This window comes from Castor canadensis, chromosome 14, assembly GCF_047511655.1.
Source record: "Castor canadensis chromosome 14, mCasCan1.hap1v2, whole genome shotgun sequence".
Taxonomy (NCBI): domain Eukaryota; kingdom Metazoa; phylum Chordata; class Mammalia; order Rodentia; family Castoridae; genus Castor; species Castor canadensis.
The window spans coordinates 56,393,785-56,421,737 of record NC_133399.1 but is presented as its reverse complement, the minus strand read 5'-3'; the positions used below and the strand labels follow the sequence as shown (position 1 = coordinate 56,421,737).

Below are 27,953 nucleotides of genomic sequence, written 5' to 3'. Positions count from 1 at the left end.
AAATAATGTTTAAAACTTTATGCACATTGAAATTTAAACTTCAATTTTCCTATGTCACCACATATTCCTCTTTTGAATTTCAAAAGTCATTTATTTAAAAACAAGCATTTTGGTCTTGTATACCATACAAAATAGGCAGCATGTCAAGTGTGGTCCTGCTGGGGCCTACTGTGCCCTCCAAGAAATATTTGCCATATTAGAGACATATTTTATTGTCTCAACTACTGGGTGTGCATCCAATGAGTAGAGGCCAGTAATGCTGCTAAACAACCTACAGTACACAGGACCACCTTCTTGCCTCCCCAGCAAAGAAATAGTCAAAGAGGTTAATGGTACTAAAGCTGGAATTCCATTATTAAATATAGAATTTGTAAAATAACTGAAAACCCTTCCCCACAAATATCTGTAGGTTACACATTTATTAAGCCCTTACTTAAATGATTCCCTTCATTATTCTTATCAAAATTCTCCAGCTGCCGTTATTTTGCTCTTCAAAATCCTATTTGTAGATCTTGCTAATGTGGTGTTTATTGTAATTGGGTGCATAAATTTCCCTCCTCTTACATGGGGAGCTTCAGAAGGGCAAAGGGAATTATATTCACCTTTACATTCCCAGGACAAAGGATATTTGCTGAGAGGAACTGAACTAAGAAAACAATGAAATCAAATCTTTAAATTATGAAGTCTCTGAAGGAAGGTGCCAGATGAGGGAATTTCAGCTTTTATAGAAAAACTACTTCTGTCCTATGGGGCAGGCATTTCTGCCCTGGAATGCCAGCTTTGAGGTGGTCAGTTTCCACAGAAGGCCCAGGATCATACAGCTGGGGTTGTCTTTGCCCAGAAGGCCTGGAGGCTCTGGAGCTGCTGGAGGCTCTGCTCAGTGAGGCACTTCTTTCAGGGCTAGACAAGTGGTATCCAATAGCCACTCCTAGAAGCATAAACTACAAGCATTCACTGAACTCCGTGTTAGAAGCTGCTCAACACTACACAAGTCAGGTGAGGGCACGCAGGTGCGCGCACTCAGGTAAGGTCACTAAAATAATAATGAGTCTGGTAGAATCACCCAGCACTTTGTTCTGTACCTCTCTTGTCTGGCATATTTGATATCCTTTGGATTCCCAGCTCAGTTTGCCTTCCTCAACTCTACATCTTCTCTCATTTTTAACTTACTTTGTTCTTGCAGTCTCCTGTTCATCTCTTCCCTGGACCCCACAATCCATGCACTCCCTGCAATTCTTCCTCCTATGATTTCTGGTATCATTCACATCTGGGATGTCCAGGCCAGGCCAGTATCTTTAATGACTTTCACCTGGCACAAATTAAAAACCCTTGGAACACTAGGCAAAGCCTCAGTCTAGCCTCTTGGAGACTTGGTCCATTTCTCTTACCTTCCAGCTTAACCTGTGCTCATACCTGGTTTTCTGCCCATTCATATTAGCTCATCACTCACTTCCCATTTCTGCCCAGTCATAATGGAATGATTTCTCCTCTGGAAGATTTGTATGGCTTTTTTTCTGGTGGTGGGCTGAACCACTGAGCTAAATCCCCAGCTCCTGTATGACTATTTTGATTCATCTACTTCCCCAGTTTTCTGTGACCCTGCACCCTAGCCCGTATTTTTACACTTGAACTTATCATCAGGTAGGGACTAAACACAAGGTTATATTTTTTCTGTCACTCTTTGTCATAAAGAAGAACATTGTCAGTCAAGTGTGTATATGGGAGTATGGTAGGACACAGAGTAACTATGCAGATGTGGCTCCTTACAGAACAACTGGTAATTTAAATTAACCCAATGGAAGGAGCCTTAGCCAAAAGACAATAAAAAGTTCAAGTGCAAAATTACATATCACAGAGAAAGGTTAAAAATAAAGTAAGCAAAAGTAGCTATATTTCTTAAGTGGACAGAGATAGCATTTTTGGAATTTTGTGGCAAACATTATGCTAAGCACTTTGCATATGTTAATCAGCTCATATAATCATCATGGCAACTCTTTGATATAAGAAATAGTACATACTCATTTTACAGACTGAGAAAAGGAGGTTCAGGAAAGCTACATCTTCAAGTAATAAAGAGTGGGATACAGTAATGCCTGATTCAAAACCTACTTTATATTTACTGAGATATCTAGTAGCCATGAGTACAGAGACTAGTTGAGACATGAACAGGACCTTGGGTAATAGAAGGAAGAGGGAAGGGTATCATTGAACATTTGAGGGGAAGCATTAGGCTGGTGGTTCAGGAACTGTCCAGAGCATTTGAGAATGTCTGTTGAGAAATGTAGGAGAAAAAGATCATAGATGTAGAGGAGTGAAGCTACACATACTCCTACAAATAACGAAGGCCAGTATGTTTGTTGTAAGAAACAGTTATCCAAGGTTTTACAAGGTGGACTGATAGGTACATTTGAGGAATAAGACCTGGATACAAAGTATAACTTCTGCCTCTCAGGCACTCCCTGACTACAGTTATGTCAGTGACCCTTGAATTGCATCTGTGGATCTCCAGGGTAAAGTATGTACCTTTATATTTAGCCAAGTATTTATTTGGGCCAGTTATCAGTTTTGCTCTTGCAAAATATTATCACAAACTTAGTGGCTTAAAATAACACAAATTTACAAATTTGTCAATATGAGGGTCAGAAATCTGAAATGGGCCTCACTGGCTAAAATCACTGTGTTGGCAGGGCTGCATTTCACTCAGTACTCTAGAAGATAACCCTTGCTTTCTCTAGATTCCAGACATTTCCACATTATTTGGCTCATGGTCTTCCAACATCAGAGCCACAAATGGGTGGTTGAGTCTTCATCATACTCCATCACTCTGACAAGGACTTTCTTACCTCCTTCCATCCCTGCTTCAAAATTGGTGAATTAGCAATCTTAATTCTATATGCAGCTTGATTACACTTGCCATATAACATAGATACACAGCTTCTGGAGATTAGGATGTAGACAACTCTACAGATCATTATTTCACCCCCTACAGTCCATGATTTTGCTCTCAGGGCTACAACAGTGGCAGACCTGCATCCATCTAACATGCCACTTGTTAACAGTATTACACAGCTAAAGGCTCATTGTAACAGGAAAGGCCTTACACACAGGAAGCCAGGAGGAGCCTAACATACAGCACACGGCCTTGAGGATATCTCTGGGTGCTCATCTTCTCCCTCCCCATTTTAAGTACTCACCTGAATTCACAGATGCAGTGTGGGGAGTGGATTATGAGAAGCCTAGAAGAACTTGACATAAGCACAACTGTGAACTCTGTCAAATAATCTCCAGGCTGAGTTTGGCATGGCCCCAGCTGCAGAGGAGGGCAAAATGCAGCACAGCTGCTTTTCCTAAAATGTTTACATTAAGAGAATTAGGATCACAGGTTTCTCTTGTTACAATGTCATGCCTCTCCCGGAGAACTGTTGCTCCACCTCCTTGTTTACCACTGTATATAAATGACTCAAGGAAGGATTGGTTGAAGATTGACTGGCCGTGGCTGTTTGTGAGGCTGCTGATGTTGCTGGCTGTTGTGTGTCTCCACCAGAGCAGCTTTCTGCACCAACAACTTTATACATAGGCTTTAGAAAAGCTACGCTAAAGAAAACATGGGACAGTGCAAGTCTAAGGACCGAGACTTTAAGAGTGATGCTAATGCAGTTTTTAGACACAGCTGCTGTTGTGTATCTGCAAGTCTATGGACCAAACTTTAAAGAAGAACATGGGGCAGTGCAATTCTGAGGGCCAAGACTTTAAGAGAGATTAAGGAAAACATGGGACAGTGCGAGATTTTAAAGAGTGAAAAAGAGGAATGACTTTAAAAGTAAGGTTTTGAAGAACAGAGAAAAGCAAAGTAAAAGAAGAGAAGTAAAAAAGCAATGAGGCTGTTGTGCATCTCCATCTGAGTGCCCAGCACACCTGATCCCAACTTTCTGCATGTCTGTCTTCTATCCTTTGTCCTTTCTGTATCTCCAGTCACCCCCAGTTAGGTCATGAGGAACAGAGCTCAAGAAAGCTCATGAGAATGCAGCTGTCTGTGAGAGGTTTTAGGTGACTCTAAAGCAAGCAGGTTTACAGTGACTACAGTATGACCTCAAAGGCTGGGCATCTAACTTCCAGCCTTTTCATCACTTTGTGTTTCAACTCTAGTAACAGGATTTTATTCTCTATTCCTGAGACCCAGACCTTCTTCTGGGCCATCATCCTATCACCTCTTCTTACCAGTCCAGAGTCTGCTAGCTAGATGCATTTCTCTCTTCTTAAAAGGCTCCTTAAAGCCCAGAGTTTGGATGCCTTCTAGCTCCATAGCACTCCCAACCCCCTAAGATCCCAGACCATCTTCCACATGCTCACCAGTATTGCTTCCTCCTGGTGACAGCTCCAGTGCCAGGCCCTGCCTCAGTGTACAGAATTCATCCCAGAAAAATATATTTCCTCAGAGATATGACAAGATGTTCTTTTGTATTATAGCCAAAGTATTAGGTGAATAACTCAAACACAATAATAGAAAAATCAGAGGTTCTGATAGGGGAAGAGTGTGGAAAGCAGAGTATAAGAAGCCTATGAGAACTTGACATAAACACAGCTATGTCAAATAATCTGCAGGCTGGGATTTGGCACAGCCCCAGCTGCAGAAGGGAGCAAGCACAGCTTTGCCCAATAATCTGTAGGCTGGGATGGCACAGCCCCCAGCCACAGAAGGGAGTGAGGGCAAAATGCAGTACAGCTGCTTTTCCTAAGATGCTTACATCCAGAGAGTAGTGATCACAGGTTCCTCCACAGTGTCATGCCCCCTGAGAACTGTTGCTCTACTTCCTTATTCGCCACTGTATATAATAAACCTGTTGAAGATGGACAAGGCTATTGTGTATCTCCATCAGAGCATCCAGTCCACCTGACCCCAACTTTCTACATGTTTCTTTTCTGTCTTTTGTCCTTTCTTAATCTCCCGTGGCTCCCAGTTAGGTTTCTAGGATGAGTTTGTGCAGGCCGGAAGAGATGGCACCCGAACAGAGACCTACCTACAGGAGAACTCAGAGCCTGAAATGAGGAGACACTGTCTGAGAAGCATACATGTAATAGAAAAATAAGTAGGGAATAGAAAAATAAGTAAGGTGTGGGGGAGAGTGATTAAATACAGTTAGATGTAAAAACATGGGACAGTGCAGGTCTAAGGACTGAGAACTCTATGTACAGGCTTTAAAAGCTATGCTAAAGATTAGAGGAAGCAGGGTCAGGTTGCTTCAGCTTATGCAATTTTTATATTTTGTACAGGATACTTGCCCATGGTTCCCTGAGGAGGGCACTGTAAATTGAGAAACAGAGAACAAGGTAGGAAACAGGCTGAGGGCACGATATATAGCTCAGGGGGAGGAATGCACTTCCACTCCCTCACATAAATAAAGATTCTCCTCTTCAGTATCTGACTTGACTCTCTGAGATATGTCCTCAGTGTTGGAGGGGAGGAATGGGATTTGCGGAGCACAGCCAACCCCTACCAGGCATGCCAGAGGGTGACTGAGTCACGGCAGGCACCAGTGATGCTACAGTCTTGGACCCGCTTCCTAAAAGAGCTCAGCCCCAGCCAGACCCAGCCCCCATTCCCACACCCCAGCTGCCGTGGGAGCACTCTGGCGATTGCAGGGGGTGTTGGAATGGTTACAAATTATTCTATCCTCTCCTCTGTCAGAGGCTGTCACAATTTTCACTCATGCTTCTGGGCATGGTAGTGCTGCCTGTTACACCAAAGATTGCCACAAGGTTGAAAATGCTGTTTTACCTCTGCTTAAAGGCCAGAGCTTTATGCTGTTGTTAATCTTTTCTTTCAGTTGTGTAGTCTGGTGCAAACCCACCTCTATCCCTGTTTTCTGAACAATTTGCACTCACATTCTAATCTCCCTGGTACATTCACTGATGGTAATGCCTGGACAGATAACCTAGTCTCTGGGCTTGCCTTATGTTTGCTCACCCAAATTGCCACACCATAGAAGCTACCCAAGTAAGTTATGCTTTGTACCATCAAAATGGTTCAGCCCTCTGTAGGCAATTTCACCTTATATCTATGCCTCTGCATACACTGGTGAGGCCACTAAGCATGTCATCACTCATTGTTTGGCTCTGTGGGGTTAGGGCATGCTTGTGTTTTTCGTAAAGGTGCAGAACACCCAGTATGGGTATCATCGCAGTTTGTCAAGCCTCATGGACCCCCTGGTCCCAAAGATGAGGAGGCTGAGACTACAATACTCACACTGGGACAGGGAACTGCTGAGGCTGATTCCTCCACTGATCAGAGGGCGGCCAAGGAGACGGCCACTGGCAAGAAAGATGTGGCCACCAACCTGGGGTCAAATCAAGAACATGATGACAATAGTAACTGGTAACCTGGGGATGGCTAGGAATCCCACAACCACATTACTGGCGGCATTGGTCATAATCACAATACAGGTGGGTGTTGTCCAGGGCGATGCATACTGGACTTTCATGCTCAGCCTACCAAATGGTACATCACTTGGCAGAGTCACCCCATATTTATCTTTACTAATGGTATAGTACACATGGGAGGTCATTCCTCAGGACGTTTGGTGCCTAAATATAGTGACTATAGCTTTACAGGAATGTCTAGTTCCTTACCCATATGTATGTCTTTTAATAGACTTAATGCCACAGAGCCCTATAATGCCACCCATATGCCTCCCTCACTGTGGTGCTCTGTTCATCAGGTAACCTGGAAGTCTGGGGTGGCACCTTGGAGAGAGTATCTTTTTCATAATGTTTTATGTTCAATATATCAGGAAATGAAGTAATTTGTTGGTCTAAAAATGGTAGTCAGTAGTCTAATAATACAGGGTACTGGAACTCGTCAGTCCTGGGGCTATTTGAGGGGACACCCAAAAAGGATTTATGGAAATTGGCAGCTGCTATCAGCTTGCTTAGTCTCACAAGTTGGTTACTGGCTGATCTGGATAGTGGAGGGGCTGAGAAGATTGGCCTACGGGCCTGTGTCCAACACCCCTATGTTTTCGTGATTGGTAATGTCAAGGTTGTCCAGGCAGAACGGTTACATAGTATTACTTGTCAAAGATACAACCTTAACACCCACATCTCCAGTCATAACAAGGACAAAGACATCCTGGCCCAACCTCCCCATGTCCTGGTGCCTATCAACAGTTTAGGAGATTGGTATGCTGATAGAGGCCTACAAGTAGTTAAGGAAATAAAAGAGTTTTTGCTTAGAGAAAAGAGGTTGATAGGGCTAATTATAGCGGGCATTGTGGACCCTGCTACCATGATAGCCACTGCTGCCACAGTCACAGTGGCACTGACTCAGGCTGTACAAAATGCTCACTAGGTTAACAATTTGACCAAAAATCTTACTTATGCTCTAGAAGCTCATGCAGACTGATGACAAGATGGATGTTTGCCTCAACATATGTGAGGCTGTGGTTATCACACTAGGCAATGAACTGGATCCCATAAAACAATGATGGGTTGTTACGCTGACTTCCACCATGTTTGTGTCACGGCCGCACAGTATAACGAATCAGAATTTTGCTGGGAAAAAATAAATGCTCCTCTTATGGGCACATGGGCACAAAGCAATGATACTGTAAACTTACGGCAATTAAGGCAACAAATACTGGCCATGCAAAAGGCTTTTGATAATGATGTTTCTTCAGCTAAAATTGCAAAACCTATCCTGGATGAACTCATGGGTTTCAATCCATTTAACTTACTAAAGTACTCCTTCTGGTATTTGGCAGGAATAAGTGTGTTATTGTTCATCTGTTTTCTTGTTCTTTCAGTTGGATACCACACAGTGCAAAGACAGCTCCTTGGATTGGGGGACAGGTTTCATTGGGAGTATTTAAGAAATTAAAAAGGGGGAGATGTGGAGAGTGGAGTATGAGAAGCCTATGAGAACTTGACATAAGCACAGCCCCAGCTGCAGAAGGGGTGAGGGCAAAATGCAGCACAACTGCTTTTCCTAAGATGCTTACGTCCAGAGAGTCCTGTTCCTAATAACTACAATGTCATACCCTCCCCCCAAAACTGTTGCTCTACTTCCTTGTTTGCCATTGTATACAATAAACTCGCTGGAGGTGGATGAGCCTGTTTTGTGTCTTCATCAGAGCACCCAGCCCACCTGACCTCAGCTTTCTGCATGTTTGTCTTCTGTCTTTTGTCCTTTCTTAACCTCCCATCGCTCCCAGTTAGGTTTCTAGGATGAGCTCACGCAGGCTGCTAGAGAAAAGCGTAGCTGTTACCTCAATATCAACTGTATAAAAGCCAGTGAGATATGTGCATAACATTAAAACAAAACAACAGTTGAGAAAACTGAGTTGGAAAGGATAAGGGACCTACCAAAAAGTATACAACTAATTAGAGGAGAGCTGAGCCTGAGTTCACATCTCCCAACCCACAGGCCAGAATTTGCTTCTGCCATGTTGTATCCACTGGTGGGTAGCATCTGGCTAAGAATCTAGGATTAGAGGGACTTTAAATGTCACCTTGGCTAAGCACTGACTTAAGCTGGAACCCCAGCCAGAAATACCCTGCTGAGTTGCCAACCAGTGTCTGGGTCAACAGCTCCCACAGTAACACATTCTGCCTGTAAGCCCTTCTGAATATCAATAAACTCTTCCTTATTTTGAAATCCTAGCTAGTAGTAGGAGGTTATGAGTAGGAACTACTGAGAGGTCTTTGGGCCATTGGGCATGTGCCCTTAAAAGGTATAGTGGGACCCCATTTCCTTTTACTTTTTCTCTTTCACTTCTTGGTCATGAGAAAGGAGCAGTTTTTCCCCACCATGAGCTCCTGCCATGATGTCCTGCCTCCCCATAAGAGACTTAAAGTCAATGTGGTCAATATGTCTTCCCAGTCATGGAATGGAACCTCCAAAATTATGAGCCAAAATAAAATAAATCTTTGTCTTTACAAGTTGACTATCTCAGGCATTTTTTACAGTGACAGAAAGCTGAAAAACACATCATTGTTCTGTTCTCTATCTAGAGACCCCTTTAGCTCCTCTGCAGTTTGGCTTCTCTGGCTTCTACTGCAACTGACATGACTGTGGCAGCCTCAGTCTCCTCTCCCTTATAAGCAGGATTTTCACCCTGAGGTATGCTTCTACTGTGACCATATGGTAGTCTACAGCCCTCCTTATGCTTTTATTTTCATAGTGGGAGTCAGAAAAGCATTGAACTAGGACATAGATTCTGAGACACACTAACCCAGAAGAAATGATTCTGCCAAGAATTTCAGAAGTTCTAATAAACATGCACCCATCTGGAGAAGGCAACTCAAACTGAAGGATGCTCAGTTGATGCTTGAACAAAGCACAGCAAGAGGCAGAGGACAGGCAGTGAGTCACAGGTCTCAATTGTTCACCCTCATCAGATGGAGTAGCTCAGAGAAGTAATGAGTTGTGTTCGGTTATTCCAACCCAGAAATCACTAGAGTTCAGGAGCCCATTATTCATGAAAGGGAGCTTAAGCAGCATACCTGAGCAAGAGTATGGTTTGTCTCTGGCATCATGATTCAGTTGACTGGTTTTATATGTTCTTCTATTCCTTTTGTTTTCAAGCAAACCTACAAACCTGGTTGATTAGTTAGAGCAGTTCCTATATGTGCACAAAGGTAACTTCAGCCTGGAGGGTGAAGTCCTTCTGGCATGGCTGCTGGGCTTGATTGCAGTCAGCCAAGGAAGGTGGCAATGCTGACTCCAGTCAATGAGCTGAAGAGGCTGAAGTGGTAGCTCAGGAAGCCCACGGCCTGGGTAGTCTTTTCCAGCAATTCTTAGTCCTTGCCCTATATTTGCAATAACTGAGTATGTCCTTGAGATCACACCTCAACCATAAATCTGGAAACCAGGTTCCTGATTTATTCCTTATACTTGGTTTCTAGCCTAGTATCCTTCTCTTAAATGATGATAAACTGCTATCTCTTAATAGCCTTCAATTTCCTCTTTCCCTAGAACCTGAGCACTGCTCCAAGGTCCTGCTTCCATCTTCCAGTCTTTCCTAATGCCAGTGTTATGCTTGACTATCCACATCATGTTCTCTGAACCCACACAGTGCATGCTAGGTTCCATCCTCTCAGATTTCAACTTTTAACCTAGGCCACAACTCCCAATGCCTACTTCTGCTTACCCTTGTACCCTCTTTCAGTGTGTGTTGCTTCTCTGCTCCCTGCCAACAGCTAGATGACATCAACCCAGTCCTGAGGACTGCTTAGCTACTTAGACCCTCCCATTCTGTCTGAGAATTGCCACTTTCCAAGATTCTTCCTGCTCACAGCAGCTTCAGAGAGATAGATGAGAGGTATGCAAACAGGAGATAAGAGCCAGATGAGAAAGGAGGAGTCTAGCACACAGCAATAGAGACTTCCCCAACACAAGCTATTCATTGTTGCTACCTCTTCCTCTCATTCCACCCCCACTTACTTCTTGCCTAACCAGCACCCTGATCACTACACCTGAGGGTGCATCAGCACCATGGACAGCTCAGACTAAGCCATTACTTAAAGGTCACACTTTAAATGCTCTTCCTTTTTCTTTTGGAATACATTGATGACAACTGAGTTCTATGTACTAGCTCTTCGGGTATTCGAATTTAGAAGAACAATCTGGTGCTTGGTTATCTTGAGGATGTATTTAAATTCACAAAGAACTATTTTTGTCATATAGTAATTCTTTTACAGAAATAATAATTCCCATTTGCTAATTGATTTGATAAACAAATATACAGGCACTCCTCTTCTATCATTACCTCCAAAATTAAATTTAATACCAGTACTCTGCTTAGGCAGAGAGAACAAATGGGCTAGTTACTCCTTCATGGAAAACAGGTAGAAATTTTCCAGTGACTGTTTCTTTGAGGAATCTATTTTAAGTGATTTGATGAGGAACAGGTTATAAGGTGAATCCCCAACCTTTCAGAGAGTAAGTGTTTCAACTGACTGGCTGCTCATCAAGTGCCAAACCACACAGTGTGCTCCAAAATAGACCGAGCTTGTCTCTAGATTCCATGTATTTTACAACTCCATTCTATGCCTGAATGTCACAGCCACCTTTATGAAAACAGTATCTTTAGTTAACTAAGTAGAAAAATATAGTGAAAGATTCCTTGCTATTCTCCAGGTAAAAAATACATTTTTTTAAGAAAAACACCAGTGAAGACAAAAACCAACCACTGTTTTAGATGCCCTCCAATTTCCAAAATACCATTTAAAAAATAATTACACCCATGATTTATACACAATCCATTAGACAGCAAGATAAAATGTACCGCTAAATTTTAATTGCACTGAAAGGCAGACATCATGAAAAATACTTCCAACTTCTTGGGATTATAATCCAGTCTAGTAATACCTGTACCACAACATAAATCTTGTCCAAACTGTATTGTCTTTATTAAATTATAACAATATTATAGTTTCATGATTTGATAGACCTCAAAGAAAATTTTTAGTTAAGCAATTAGAAGGTCAAGTAATCTGTTGTCAGTATTTAAAGTTTTACTTATAAAAGTTAATAGGCTTGAATCACTGCATTCCCTACAAAGATGACAGGAATGCCATAAAATCCACTAGTCTACAAAGTAAAGTATTTTTAAAGACTGCAGTTTTCTCCTCTGTCCCTTCTCACTCCTCAAGAAGAGAATGATATCCTACATTATACAAATGTTGGTGGGAGATCTAACCATTTTGTAGTATATAGCATCCATTATCCATGCTGACTACAGGCTGAATCTAGAAGAACTTAATAGATAGAATGTTTTATACAATATATAATAGATGTGATAGACAACATCTTAGAGAATGTAATCAGTTTTCAGTAGATAATGATGGTGAATTACTAACATGAAGGAGCATGGGAAATTATACTTGATGTTCTTACGACTACAAGGTATGCTGTACTCCCCTTTCTTCCCTTTGGGTTTTGAATAGCAAGAGACCCCGATGCTGGCAGCTGCTTCTGAAGAAGGAGTATGATTCACTGAACAAGTGCAGTCCTTGGTTCTGTACCTCCCCATGACTATTGTTCATACACATACCTGTGGTCTTTAATGGCGTTTTCTCTCCTAGCAACAGTTTTAACCTTTTGGCATGGATTTTGCCCTGGTAATGTGAGTCGGCCACCACCGCAGAGGTAAAGGACATGTTACAGAGTGTACAGCACTTATTCTTATCCACCATATCAGCATCGCTTCCCTGTGTAGGGAGAAGGAAAAAGAGAGAGTCAGGGAGAAACCCAAGTCCTATGATTTCTTTTTCTTGTTCCATTCTTTTAGAAATGAGATTTATCATTTGCAATGAGAGTTACTACACACTAGCCTATAGAAACATCTAGTTTTTTATCTGCAATCTATATTTTACTTAATGATAATCATTACCAAAAACTAGAGACTGATTCCAACATACACTTATTTGGTGGCTACTAATGTCAGACTCTGGGGTTGCAGGAAAACCTTACAGATCTGAGTTACCAAAGAAAAATGGAGCCCACAGTTAGGTGGTAGCATATCGTGTCTGGCACTGCGAGGAAAGCAGTCTGTAATAGCACCCATTATGCTCATTAAAGTAAGTAAAATATCAGAGTTCACATGGCCTGAATTATTTAGCAGAAATTATCATTTGGCATTCAGCTCTGCTTTACCCAATTTTAGCCTCACCAGGATACATGGCTGTGATGTTCAAGGGTTTTCTTTTTTTTAAGATTTCTTTAAGAACTTGAACATTTTTCATAATCAACTGGAGTATGTATCATAAAGCCATGATGACCATGCTGGTTGAATTTTCTGGGGAGAGTTTTTGTGATTTTCTTTTCCTCAGAAAAGGTAATTCTTTAAATGTTACATAAAATGCTTAAATCTTGCTTGATTTTTATTCCTCTATAAGAATTAATGAAAATGAATCATGATTCAGAAAAAAGTAAATCCTCTAACAGACCATGGGACCTGGCCATTGTGCACAGGAGTCATCAATTACCTATACTTACTGAGGGGAAGATTAATCCATTGCCTCCCCTCCTGCCTCGTTGAAAATTGAGGATAAAGCAGGGCTCTTAGATAAGGAGCCAATCTATTCCTTAATGGAACTGCAATAGCAAAGCACCGCATTGTTAAAAAGCAGCCTCAAAGGAGGACATGGCTCCACAATAGTCCCTTCTTGGTTCCCAGAAGGCCTAGAGAATGCAATTTAAAATTGGGTGGGGAGGAGGAGAAGGAAGATTGTAGAGACAGGATAGAGGAATAGGATTATAGAATTTTTGCATAATAATAAGATGCCCACTGCTGGAGACAGTGCAAATCATGTGGCAGTTAGAAAACTAACTCCTTCCTCCTTAAGGCATTAGTCTGTAATATTTCTGATAATTAGCTTTGGTCCTAGGGAGGACAGCACCAAAATGCTGGGGATGAGGGGTAGGCATGTGGTCAGTGAGAGGATGTGGCCCTCATGAAGAAAGGAGGACTTCCCAGAAGGTCCTCTCCTGGAGGGAGCCTGTAGACACTGAGGCTTTAAAGTTCAGATGCTTTAAATTTTGCCCTCCTTAAAAAAAGAAAAGAAAAAGCACAAACACTTAACACCTTTGTGAAGTATACTACAGAGACAAAATGGACCAGAGGGTTAAAGGGGAGGATTGACTCCCTGTTCTCCCCTATCCCACTCTCTAAGGAAGACTTAGGAGATGGCACAGAATTCTACCCAGGAAATAAAGCCCAGAAAAGCGAAAGCATGGAATTACTGAGAAGTTCCTGTCCATTAAATGAGAAGTGGGTAGCTCAGAAGGAATGAATGACCAAATCTGCTATCTTCTTGCTATATGTTAAAGGATATTTATTAGCCCTACATTTTTTGAGTCCTACATCTTTTAAAAGAAAATTGTCATTGGAATTTTGATGGGAATGGCATTAAACATGTAGATTACTTTTGGGAGTATAGACATTTTTACTATGTTGATTCTACCAATCCATGAGCATGGGAGATCTCTCCACTTTCTATAGTCTTCCTCAATCTCTTTCTTCAGAAGTGTATAGTTTTCCTTGTAGAGGTCTTTCACATCTTTTGTTAGGTTTACACCTAGGTATTTGATATTTTTTGAGGCTAGTGTAAATGGAATTGTTTTCATACATTCTTTTTCAGTTTGCTCATTGTTAGTGTATAGAAATGCTAATGATTTTTCTATGTTGATTTTATATCCTGCTACCTTGCTATAGCTATTGATGATGTCTAGAAGCTTCTGAGTAGAGTTTTTTGGGTCTTTAAGGTATAGGAGTTAGTAGGTATAGGTAAGAACTTTCTCAATGAAACCCCAGCAGCACAGCAACTAAGAGATAGCATAGATAAATGGGACTTCATAAAACTAAAAAGCTTCTGTTCATCAAAAGAAATGGTCTCTAAACTGAAGAGAACACCCACAGAGTGGGAGAAAATATTTGCCAACTATACATCAGACAAAGGACTGATAACCAGAATATATAGGGAACTTAAAAAACTAAATTCTCCCAAAACTAATGAGCCAATAAAGAAATGGGCACGTGAACTAAACAGAACTTTCTCAAAAGAAGAAATTCAAATGGCCAAAAAACACATGAAAAAATGCTCACCATCTCTAGCAATAAAGGAAATGCAAATTAAAACCACGCTAAGATTCCACCTCACCCCTGTTAGAATAGCCAGCATCAGCAACACCACCAACAACAGGTGTTGGCGAGGATGTGGGGAAAAAGGAACCCTCTTACACTGTTGGTGGGAATGTAGACTAGTACAACCACTCTGGAAAAATATTTGGAGGCTACTTAAAAAGCTGGACATCGATCTACCATTTGATCCAGCAATACCACTCTTGGGGATATACCCAAAAGACTGTTACTCCAGAGGCTCCTGCACATCCATGTTTATTGCGGCACTATTCACAATAGCCAAGTTATGGAAACAGCCAAGATGCCCCACCACTGACGAATGGATTAAGAAAATGTGGTATCTATACACAATGGAATTTTATGCAGCCATGAAGAAGAACGAAATGTCATCATTCGCTAGTAAATGGATGGAATTGGAGAACATCATTCTGAGTGAGGTTAGCCTGGCCCAAAAGACCAAAAATCGTATGTTCTCCCTCATATGTGGACATTAGATCAAGGGCAAACACAACAAGGGGATTGGACTTTGAGCACATGATAAAAGTGAGAGCACACAAGGAAGGGGTGAGGATAGGTAAGACACCTAAAAAACTAGCTAGCATTTGTTGCCCTTAACGCAGAGAAACTAAAGCAGATACCTTAAAGCAACTGAGGCCAATAGGAAAAGGGGACCAGGAACTAGAGAAAAGGTTAGATCAAAAAGAATTAACCTAGAAGGTAACACCCACGCACAGGAAATCAATGTGAGTCAATGCCCTGTATAGCTATCCTTATCTCAACCAGCAAAAACCCTTGTTCCTTCCTATTATTGCTTATACTCTCTCTACAACAAAATTTGAAATAAGGGCAAAATAGTTTCTGCTGGGTATTGAGGTGGGGGAGAGGGAGGGGGCAGAGTGGGTGGTAAGGGAGGGGGTGGGGGCAGGGGGGAGAAATGAACCAAGCCTTGTATGCACATATGAATAATAAACAAAAATGAAAAAAATAAAAAATAAATAAAAGAAAATTGTCAAGGTGACAGTTGCTTGAACTATCCTATTTTTCACTTATGAATGCTATAGACCTAAGCATGTAGTTTTTAAAATTAAGCTTAATAAGAGCACAAGCCAGAATTTAACTCACAGCCCACCTTTTTAGAATCTGCACACTTTTTGCTGCTTCCAATGAAAAGTTCCAGCCTAGTGTGGCCTTCCCTGCCCCCGAGACTTTAATAGATAAAATTTTCTAAAGAAAGACTGGCAGCTCAAATTCAGAGGATAGTATCATTGTACAAAGCATACTCAGAACAAGTTTCCAGGGCAAAGATCTCCTCTTAAACTGAATAACCAATGAAGTTATGCCATTCATTCACACAACGTAAGGACCTGCTAAGCATGTTAGATGCTGTGGTAAATGAATGCTATTCCACTTGTTAACAAAGAGGTTTCACAGGGAGAATTGGACATTCCAACAGAAAATAAGGGCTAATATTAATGATTGAGGAAGACATACAGTCTTGTTTTAGACTCTCCCAATTATAAGATAAAAAGTCAATCGATGTAAAAAAAATAAAAAAGAAAGTGTTTGAGGATTTTCACCCCACCTAGAAAGCCCTTTCTCATCACTTCTTGTCTAATCCAGCCTTGCTGCAATATGTATTCATGGCTTGGGTGAACTATCACTTCCTTGAGATGAAGCTCTTTTTGACCTCTCCTACTGCCCTACAGAGTACTCTGTTTATTTTTTAAAGTAGGATGCAAAATTATTAATTTGTCTGTTTTCGTATTTGTGCCCTTCCATAAAACTTCTTTAAAGTGAAGGAAATTGCCTCTTGGAAGACTCAGCACCTAGCACAATGCTAACCACACAGGGGACCGTCCAGGGCTTACTGAGTGGTTCAGGGATAGGTTTGTGGGGTCAATAAACTGCATCACACAAAAGTCAAAAGTGGAGACAAGACAGGTAACACAGGGATATCTAATTGTAAGCTAACATTTTTCATATTGACAATAAGATGGCCAAGAAAAAAACCAAAGACATCAACAGTAAGCTAACTTGAGAGCTCAAGTAAGGGAACATGTTCCCAATAGCAATTTTAATTACCATTCTATATTCTGCTCCCTGTATAATCTCATTTTCTTCTCATATAGAAAAATCTAAGTTTGACAGGAGAACCAATTGCTATCCAATATAATATCAGGATGTAGAGTTATGCCACTCTTGTAGACTAGAGAGCAAGAAAGTATAGACAGCTGACAGCAGAGGGAACAGGATGCCCTAAAAATTGGTCAGCTTTTGAAGCCAACAGGATATGCTTCACAGGGTATTTGACTGAGGGGACCAATGCAATGCCATGATGCATTGTAAATACCAGCAACTCTGACTAGTTAGGGAAGTTAGGAAAGGGAAATACAAAGGGAGGCACTGTGAGGCCCAGGTTGGAGCCAGAGCTGTTTTTGCTCTTCAGGTGCTTTAAAAACCTACAATAACCTATGGGAAAGGGAGAACAAGGAGATTCCCACCCAATTATTAATGACTGGGGAGGGGCCTGGGCAGTTCCCGGCCAGGTGAGGTGGTTTCTGAGCCAAAGCATGGTTAATCTAAGATGTAATTTTTTTTCTATGATTTCAGAAGACCTTGGATCTTGAGTTCCAGCTTCTAGCATGGAAGAATCCAAGCAGAACACATGGGTATAAATGGGATTTATTAAAAGGAAAATACAAAGGAAGCATGTTTGAGCGCAAGTGGAGTCCCCCAGCAGAGAAAAAGCACTTTTCTTTATCAGGTGCTTTTAAAACCCACACTAACCCACAGAGAGGGGAGACCCAGGAGAACCACCCAATACTGAACGAGTGGGGAGGGGCACAGTGGTCTGGGCCATCCTTAGGCAACCTACATGAGCCCCAAACTTTTCCAACTTCTGGCCTGCCTCACAACAGCTAATAAAACCTAAAAGCTAGATGTGGTTCCAGAAGAGGCAGGCAGTTTGACACAGATCAGCTAGGAGTCAAGGGAGTTCTACAAAAACTATTTTCACCCGTCATTCTCACCCCGAGGGACACAGCACTTCTAAATCTGTGAATCTGAGCAGGGACAGCAGTGGCTGCACATTTAGAAACAAATGCTACTAAAATAGTCTAGCCAAGATACTGGACAAATAAATGGCAAACAATCCCAGGACAGTAGGTAATCCAGCCATGCCATATAATCTAAAATGTCAAAGTTTCAGTAAGGAGGACAACAAAGTTTATAAGAGATATAACAAACAAAGCAAAACAAAAACAGGAAAGTGAAACCCACATCACACAAGAAAAAAAAAAAGATGGTCCCAATATTGAATGTAACCAACAAGACTTTGAAGCAACTTCAAAGACTTCAAAAAATTATAAATGTATCCAAAGAACTAAAGGAAACAGTGCTAAAACAAAAAAGGGATTGTTTGATACAATGCCTTATCAATAAAGAAATAGAAATTAAAATTCCCTAAAGAGACTCAGTAGTAGATCTGAACTAGCTGAAGAAATAAACAGTGAACTTGAAGTTAGATGAATAGAAGTTACATAGTTCCAGTAAAAGAAAGAGAGAAACAAATGAAGAAGTTTAACAGAACCTCAAAGAAATGTGGGGCACCATCAAGCTATATGCAAAGAATCAGAGCACTATGAGTAGGAGAGAAGAAATAGAGTAGAAAAATTAAAAAAAAATGACTGAAAACTTCTCATATTTGAAGAAAAAACAAATTCATTACATATTGAAGTTTAAAGATTAACAAACTTTAACCAAGATAAGAGCAAAACTATTTATACCAAATATATCATAGTAAAAATGTTGAGAACCAAAACCAAAGGAAAACATTTGAAAATAGCAGAGGAAACAACTCACCAAACACAAGAAAACCATTATAAAATTAACAGCTATAAAAAGACACTCAAAGTTCTGACTTCTCAGAAACAGTGACAACCACAAGTCAGTGAGATGACATACTCAAAGTGTTGAGAGAAAAAAATTCACAAGAATGTTCAACAAAACTGTGTTTCAAAACTGAAGATGAAGTAAAGACATCCCCAATCAATAAAATCTGAGAGGGTTTGTTACTAACAGACCCACCTTACAAGGAACACCAAAGGAAAATCTTCAGGCTGAAAGCAAGTGACAACAGACAATAATTCAAATCTTCACACAAAAACCAAACCAAAACAACAAAATAAACATACAAACCCCAAAGGTGCCAATAAAGTTAATTATGTAATTATAATAGATAGTATAGATGTTTATAGATGTGTATTTCTTTATTCTCTTAATTATTTTTTAAAGAGTATGACCAGGTGCTGGTGGCTCACATTTGTAATCCTAGCTATTCAGGAGGTAGAAATCAGGAGGATCATGGTTTGAAGCCAGCTCCAGGCAAATAGTTTTGCAAGATCCCATCTTGAAAAAAAACCATCACAAAAAAGGGTTGGTGGAATGACTCAAGTGATAGAGCACCTGCCTAGCAAACACGAGGCCCTGAGTTCAAAAGCCGGTGCTGCCAAAAAAAAAAATCAGTATGTATAAAATCACACATATGGAATACTATAGTTGGGCCCATACCATATATTAGTATGATATATTAGACATTAACAGTACAAAGTAGGTAGGCGGAAGGGGCAAAGCCATACTGGAGTAAGGAAACAACACCAGATTTTAACTAAAATCTGTGTGAACAAATGGAAAAAGGAAGAAAATAAATGACAAAGTTAATATAACAAACACTAAAATATATACTCACCCATTTCCTTTTTAGCTTCTTAAAAATTATGTAAAATAATTACAACAGTATATTATTGAATTTGTACCATACATAGGTGTGATATGTGTAACAATAGTAGCAAAAACCGGGGAAGAGAGAAGAAAGCCATATAGGAGTAATATGTCCTTATCTGACTAAAATTAGGTTAGTATGAATGTGATTCTAATAAATTGAGATATATATATAGATAGATAGTGAGAGAGAGAGAGAGAGAGAAACCAGTAAAGAAATAATTGAAATAACATAGTAAAGGAATTAAAACACTGCAGTCTCAAATATTCACTAATGCAAAAGAAGAAATAAGGAAATAAATGAGCAACTTTTCACATAAAAAACAAAAGTAAAATGGCAGGCACAAATCCAACTAGAATAATAATATCAGCAGATATGAATATACAATCTAACTAAAATGGAGAGATTAGATAAGAAGGAAACACAACCAATCTCTATGCTGTGTATGGCAAATACAAATGGGTAAAAGTAAACAGATGGAAAAATGCCAGGCAAACAGCACCCATAAGAAAACTGTAGTGGCTATACTAATATCAGACAGAATACATTTTTAGACAATAATGAATATTCATGATGGAGGCATCTGTAATAATTAAAGTGCTGAACTATCAGAAAAACAATATAAATGTATACATAGATACATATAACTAAAGTCCCAAATCACACAAAGTAAAAACTGAAAGAATTAAAGGGACAAAGGGACAAGTCTATGGATGCCTGTTAAGTCTAGTTAGTTTAAATCTTCTCCTTTCTTCTTTCTTCTCAATAAACTTCTGCCTAGTTGCTATATCCATTATTGAATATGTAGTATTGAAGTCTCAAACTATGACTGTTGAAAATTGCTCAAATTGGGCTGGAGGCATGGCTCAAGTGGTAGAGTGCTTGCCTAGCAAGTATGAGGCCCTGAGTTCAAAGCTCAATACATCTGGTCTCCAAAAGAAGACAGAATGAAGAAAATTACCAAAATTAAAAAACAGGCAAAGATGTAAATAGACATTTCTACAAAGATTATGTAAAAATGGTCATAGTCCCTCCTTCTATGTGTCTTAATTACCTAGAGGCAACTGTGATCTTAAAATATTCAGTGAAAATTTCAGAAATAAATCATCACAAAATTCAACTTGCATACTATCCTGAGTAGTGTGTGAAACTTCACACTGTCCTGCTCCATCCTGCCAAGGACTTGAACCATCCCTTTATCAAGCACAGCCACATTGTATATGTTATCCATGTGTTAGTCACTTACTTTTCTCAATAATCACATCAACCATCATGGTATCACAGTACTCATGTTCAAGTAATTCTTATTTTACTTGATAATGGTCCCAAAGTGCAATTCTCTTTGGTGATTTAGATATGCCAAAGAGAAGCCATAAATTGCTTCATTTAAGTTAAAAGTGAAAAGTTAAATAAGATATTTTGAGATAGAGACCACCTTCACATAACAGTTCTTAGTATATTTTTTAGCCATTGTTATCATTGTCAGTCTCTTACTGTGCCTAATTTATAAATCAAAGTTTATTATATTTTTTACATATACAGAAATATATATACATACATTTTTATACATATATACATACAAATGTATGTATGAATATATGGGTATACACACACACACACACACACACACATATATTTATGTCAGAGACCGACACAGACAAAGGAAGTTCAGACATCCACTAGGGGGTCTTGGAATGCATCTTCCATGGATAGAAGGGAAATATAATAAACAGGCATAAAGATGTTTGACATCATTAACCATCAGGAAATTGCCAATCAAACCTAAATGAGATACTATGTTATAACCTCTAGGAAATGTAGAATAAAAAAGATGGGTAATAAGAAGTATTGACAAGAATATAGAGAAATAGAAACTCTCATATGGTACTGGTGAGAATGTAAAATAATACATTATTTTGCAAAAACATTTGATAATTCCTCAAAAGTTTAAACATTCAGTTACTATGGGACTAAACAATTCTATTTCTAGGTATAGTCAATCCTCAATATTCAAAGACTGGTATTTGTGAATCATGAACACATACAGTGCAGCAAAAATTTGAGTCACCTCACTCAAATGCACATGCTCAGCTCAGGTCAAGAAAGATGACATTCTTCCTCTTTCTTTCACTTTTCATACTGTCAATAAGTCTACTTAGCACCATGTTTTGTTTTTTGGGCGGATTTTTTTTTTTTTGCTGTGATTCTAAGCACAAGAATTATGATAGTCCTGTGGAAAATATCAATGTGTTAGAGGAGCTTCATCCAGATGTAACTCAGCAATGATGTTGTCAATGATTTCAATGTCAGTCTCAACAATACTACACATACAAAGTATGAAAGGAAAGTCATTGCTCTTGTGTAAGAACACACTAGAGAATGCTTCAGTAATTTACATAGTTAAAATGAAGATATGGAAAAGTGTCCAAATTAATGAATTCCTGAGCTAATGACTAATCAAAAAATATAGTGGACTAAATTTTTGTGAAGCTGAAAAAACAAATAAATCTGTAGTTACATTACTCAGAGTTAAGAATAACGTTAAACCCTTCTGGACTAGTATATTATTATAAAGAAATACTACATATAATCAATTATTTGTAAGAAATATATATTAATAAGGTGTCTTTAAACAGAAACACCCACAAACTAGGTTATGTTCTGACTAGTTGACAAAAATATTGTGACCAGTGGCTTAAAGGAACCTAACACTATATTTCACTCAGAAGCAATGGTTCACTATTTGCTAGTTCAGAGTTGGCGATGACTTTAAAGAACCTAACCACTGTGAAAAATGAGAATTAAATGTATATTTCATTCAAGAGCAATAAAAACATATGTCCACATAAAAATTTATACATGAATTTTCCTAGCAACCTAATTCATAAGAGCCCAAATGTGGATACAATTCAAATGTCTATCAACTAGAGAATGAATAAATAGGATGTGGTATGTCCATACAGCGGCATATCATTAGCAAAGAATACATCCCTGATGCATGCTACCACATGGATGAGCCTTGAAAACATTATGTGAAATGGAAAAAGAAATCACAAAGGACCATATATTGTATGATCCCAGACTGAAATTTCCAGAATGGGAAACTCTATAAAGACAGAGAATAAATTAAGAGTAATGGGGGCAGGGGAGAGATGATAGGAAAAGAGGAGAGACTGCTAATGAGTGCAGGGTTTCTAAAGCTTATTATGAATCTGACAATTTCACAGCTCTATAAATATACTTAAAACCCATAAACTGTATAAGTAGGTAAGTTGACACATGAATAATATCTTAATAAAACTGTTACAGAAAAACAATTTCTAAGAGATTCATTTAAATGATTTTGAAAGCCCAAAGAAATACTAAACCTTGAACATAAGTTTTCTTTTCTGGGCCCCTTTAACTTGGAGACCAAGCCCACTCAGAAAGTACAGCAAACATTAATGTGTTCATGTGGACTCTAGTAGTTCACAGAATTACTTTGAGCACAAGCTAGCCACTCTTTAACTGATGACAGTGTTCATTTAGGGTAAAGACATTCTGTGGCTGTAACAGAACTGTACATTAGGCTAAGCTATACCTAAAAGTAACAGCCATCTGACACCCTCTGCTACAGGCAGAAATAACTATATCTGTTAGCCCACACCGTCCCTGAAGTAAGATGAAATACCCAATAAATGCAACTATTTCCAGTGTTAGGCATTTTGCTGCATACAGACTGGTATTTAACTTTGGAGACAGCCAGAAAACAGGACGAATGTCTCTACCCCTTCCCTCCCATTTTACTGGGACCATTAGACCTCCTGGCAGTGACACTTCCTGCAGAGTCCTGACAACACTGTCACCCACTTCTTATGCAGGCTGCATGCTGTCTCACTCTACAAGCTGTTCCATCTCAAACCTCATCCCTCCTGGCCTCTCGTAGTCCTATACATCCTTGACATAAATTTTGACTTGGTCTTTTAATTGTCTTTGTTTCTTTGTTTTAGGATAGTCCCTCCAAAAACGTATCAAAGACAACAACTTTACAATAGTAGTTAGTATCATCCTCCCCACATTTTCAAGACTTTCTCCAGGTCTCAATACATAAAACAGATTCAATAAACATTAAATAAATATTTGTTGTACAAATGACTTTAAATGGCTGTTCACTAACCAATTCTAACTTGGTCACTGAAATCTGTTTTCCATATAAAATAATTTCTTCCTTGCTCTCTTACCAACATTATTGCTTTGTCTTAGAAAAAGGCCAATTGGCATTAACATTCACATCCAATACTAAAATGGGTGTAGTAGCAATGGCACATCATTGTGTGAGTTTGCCCATGTAAGAAGGCTGTATTCTCCTGCCTAGGAAGGTGGGTGGTGTCTAGATACCCCATGAAGAAGCTGCCTTGCCTACATCTGCAGTCTCCAGTAAAGTTGACAGTGAGCCTTATGTTCCACTACTTACTAGAGAGATATATGCCCTGTTACTTGAATAGAAACCATCCACTCAATGAATGAAAACCCTCAATTTCCATAGCATTGGAGAAAAGGGTCATTTTGACAATAAAGGAGAAAAGAAGATTTTCTTGGGAGGTATGTAGAGTTCTCTGTGTGCCTTTGGTATTTGGAAGGCATTAGTTTGCTTTTCAGTCACTGAAGAAATATTAAAACAGATGGTCACAGTAGTTATAAGACCCCTCAAAGGGAGAAATTAACCAGAGTTCCTGAGAGAGGACAAATACATACACAAGATAAGGCCCACTAACCAAGAGAATTAGTGAGTAAAAATACAGCAAATGAATAAATGTGCCAGAGTACAAAAATGGTATGAGTCAAGTGGGAAGCAAAGAAGGCAAATGCATAAAAGCTCTGAAAAAAAGTCCAAAACTACCAAAAAAAAAAAAAGCCGCATTTCCTGTTTGAGACATATCTTTAAAAATGACTAGAGATGAGGCAGCATTAAAATGGGATACTACCTGATAGTATTACACCTAATTTTCATCAGGACCCCAAATATCTTCAGCAATAGTCTCTCTTTCCTTACCCCCATCCCCTGAATCCACAATATCTGCAAATCCTTTCACCTTGCCCTTCAATTCACATCTCCGAACTGGGTCTCTCTTTCCTGATCCATTTGTCTATTCTTTCCCTCATCAGTGGCATAAGGCCCTGTCCCTCTCTGTCAAATGCCTCTATTTTACTTTTACAACATCACTTATTTCACATTCTAAAATGATACAGGGTCTGGGAATGTAGCTTAGTGGTAGAGTACTTGGGCAAGGCCTTGAGTTCAATCCACGGCACCTCAAAAATATTAAGTGTATATGCATAAATAAAATAAAATTGCATGGTTTAGATATTTAAATTTACTTCATTATCTATCTCCTACTATTAAAATATTCAGTTTTAAATATCTAGTGTCTAGAATAACTGACCTATAAAATACAGTGCAAGTTATAAATGAGGCCATATTTTAAATTTCTAATTTTAAATTACAGATTTTTTAAAACTGTAAAGTTAATTTTAACACATTTTATTTAACTCAATACATTCAAACTATCTTCAACATGCACTCAACATAAAAATTTTTAATGGGGCACTTTATATTCTTTTCTCATACTAAGATTTTCAAATCAGGTATTATTTCATACTTTTTAAAATTCATTTATTCACATGTGCATACATTGGGCCATTTCTCCCCCCACCCCCCCTCGCTTCCGCGCAGAACCTGTTCTGCCCTTATCTCTAATTTTGTTGAGAGAAGACACAAGCATAATAAAAAAGACAAAGCATTTTTGCTAGCTGAGTTAAGGATAGCTATGCAGAGAGATTCCTAGCATTGCTTCCATGTACAAATATGTTACACCCCAAGTTGATTCATCTCTAACTGATCTTTACACTGGTTCCTGATCCCCTTCTCAAGTTGACCTCTGTCGCTTTAAGGTTTCTATATTAGTTCCTCTGGAATAGGGACATCAAACACTTTCATGTTTTGGATTTTCTACTTATCCCCATACCTCCCTTATGTGCTCTCGCCTTGTCATGTGACCCAAGTCCAACAACGTTGCTGTGTTTGCCCTAGATCTGAAGTCCACATACGAGGGAGAACATACGATTTTTGGTCTTCTGAGCCTGGCTAACCTCGCTCAGAATAATGTTCTCCAGTTCCATCCATTTCTTTGCGAATGATAAGATTTCATTCTTCTTCATGGCTGAGTAAAATTCCACTGTGTATAAATACCACATTTTCTTGATCCATTTGTCAGTAGTAGGGTATCTTGGTTGTTTCCATAACTTGGCTATTGTGAATAGCGCTGCAATAAACATGGGTGTGCAGGTGCCTCTGGAGTAACCTGTGTCACATTCCTTTGGGTATATCCCCGGGAGTGGGATTGCTGGATCATATGGCAGATCTATGTTTAGATTTTTAAGAAGCCTCCAAATTTTTTTCCAGAGTGGTTGCACTAGCTTGCATTCCCACCAGCAGTGTACAAGGGTTCCTTTTTTACCACATCCTCAATACCTGTTGGTGGTGGTGGTTTTGATGGCGGCTATTCTAACAGGGGTGAGGTTTCTGGAATCTTAGTGTGGTTTCAATTTGCATTTTGTTTATGGCTACAGATAGTGAGCATTTTTTCATGTGTTTTTTGTCCATTTGAATTTCTTCCTTTGAGAAAGTTCTGTCTAGTTCAGTTGCCCATTTCTTCATTGGCTCATTGATTTTGGGAGAGTTTAGTTTCTTAAGTTCCCTGTATATTCTGGTTATCAGTCCTTTGTCTGATGTATAGCTGGCAAATATTTTCTCCCACTCTGTGGGTGGTCTATTCAGTTTAGAGACCATTTCTTGTGTTGTGCAGAAGCTTTTTAATTTTATGAAGTCCCATTTGTCCATTCTTTCTCTTAGTTGCTGGGCTGCTGGAGTTCTATTGAGAAAGTCCTTGCTTATACCTATTACTTCCAGAGTGTTTCCTGCTCCTTCCTATACTAACTTCAGAGTTTCAGGTCTGATATTAAGGTCCTTGATCCATTTTGAGTTGATACAAGTACAGGGTGATAAACATGGATCTATTTTCAGTTTCTTGCAGACAGATAATCCTTTTCCCAGCAACATTTGTTGAAGAGGCTGTCTTTTCTCCATCATAAATTTTTGGCTCCTTTATCAAAAATAAGGTGGATATAGTTGTGTGGATTCATAGCCAGGTCCTCTATTCTGTTCCACTGGTCTTCATGTCTGTTTTTGTGCCAGTACCATGCTGTTTTTATTGCTATTGCTTTGTAATGTAGTTTGAAGTCAGGTATTGTGATGCCTCCAGCATTGTTCTTTTTGCTGAGTATTGCCTTGGCTATTCACGGTCTCTTGTGTTTTGAAATGAACTTTAGGGTAGATTTTTCAGTCTCTGTGATTAAAGTCATTGGGATTTTGATGGGAATTGCATTAAACATGTAGATTGCTTTTGGTAGTTTAGCCATTTTTACTATGTTGATTCTACCAATCCATGAGCACAGGAGATCTTTCCATCTTTTGTAGTCTTCCTCGATCTCTTTCTTCAGGGGTTTATAATTCTCCTTATAGAGGTCATTCACATCCTTTGTTAAGTTTACTCCTAGGTATTTGATCTTTTTTTGAGGCTATTGTAAATGGAATTGTTTCCATATATTCTTTCTCAGTTTGTTCGTTATTGGTGTATAGAAAAGCTAATGAGGGGGAGAAATGACCCAAATATTGTATGCACACATGAATAAGAGAAATAAAAAACAGAAAATCTAATGATTTCTGTAAGTTGATTTTGTATCCTGCCACCTTGCTGTAGCTGTTTATGGTGTCTAGGAGCTTTTGAGTAGAGTTTTGTGGGTCTTTAAGGTATAGGATCATATTGTCTACAAACAGGGATATTTTGACAATTTCTTTACCTATTTGTATTCCTTTTATTTCTTCTTCTTGCCTTATTGCTCTGGCTAGGATTTCCAGGACTATGTTGAATAGGAGTGGGGATAGTAGTCACCCTTGTCTAGTTCCTGATTTTAGGGGAAATGGTTTCAGCTTTTCACTGTTAAGTATGATGTTGGCTATAGGTTTGTCATGAATAGCCTTTACAATGTTGAGGTACATTCCTTCTATTCCTAGTTTTCTTAGAGCTTTTATCATGTTTTGGTGTTGGATCTTGTTGAAGTCTTTTTCTGCATCTATTGAGATGATCAAGTGGTTTTTGTCTTTGCTTCTATTAATGTGCTATGTTACATTTACAGATTTGTGTATGTTGAACCACCCTTGCATCCCTGGGATAAAGCCAACTTGGCAATGGTGGATGATCTTTCTGATATGTTGTTGGATTTGGTTTGCCATTATTTTATCGATATTCATTAAGGAGACTGGCCTATAGTTCTCCCTTTTGGAGATGTCTTTGGTTTGAGGATGAGAGTAATATTGGCTTCATAAAATGAGTTAGGCAGTGTTCCTTCCCTTTCTATTTCATGGAACTGTTTAAGGAGGGTTAGTATTAGTTCTTCTTTAAATGTCTGATAGAATTCAGCAGAGAATCCATCAG

At 39.2% G+C, this 27,953-nt stretch overlaps 1 protein-coding gene across 2 annotated transcripts in view; it reads right to left on the bottom strand.

The window, feature by feature from the left end:
* Zmat4 (zinc finger matrin-type 4) overlaps nucleotides 1-27,953 on the bottom strand; it is a 403,972-nt gene that overhangs the window by 170,149 nt on the left and 205,870 nt on the right. For both annotated transcript variants that reach the window (XM_074054613.1, XM_074054614.1), the window contains exon 4: nucleotides 12,051-12,207. In XM_074054613.1, coding sequence (XP_073910714.1) covers nucleotides 12,051-12,207 — 157 coding nt within the window. The remainder of the gene's footprint in view (nucleotides 1-12,050; nucleotides 12,208-27,953) is intronic.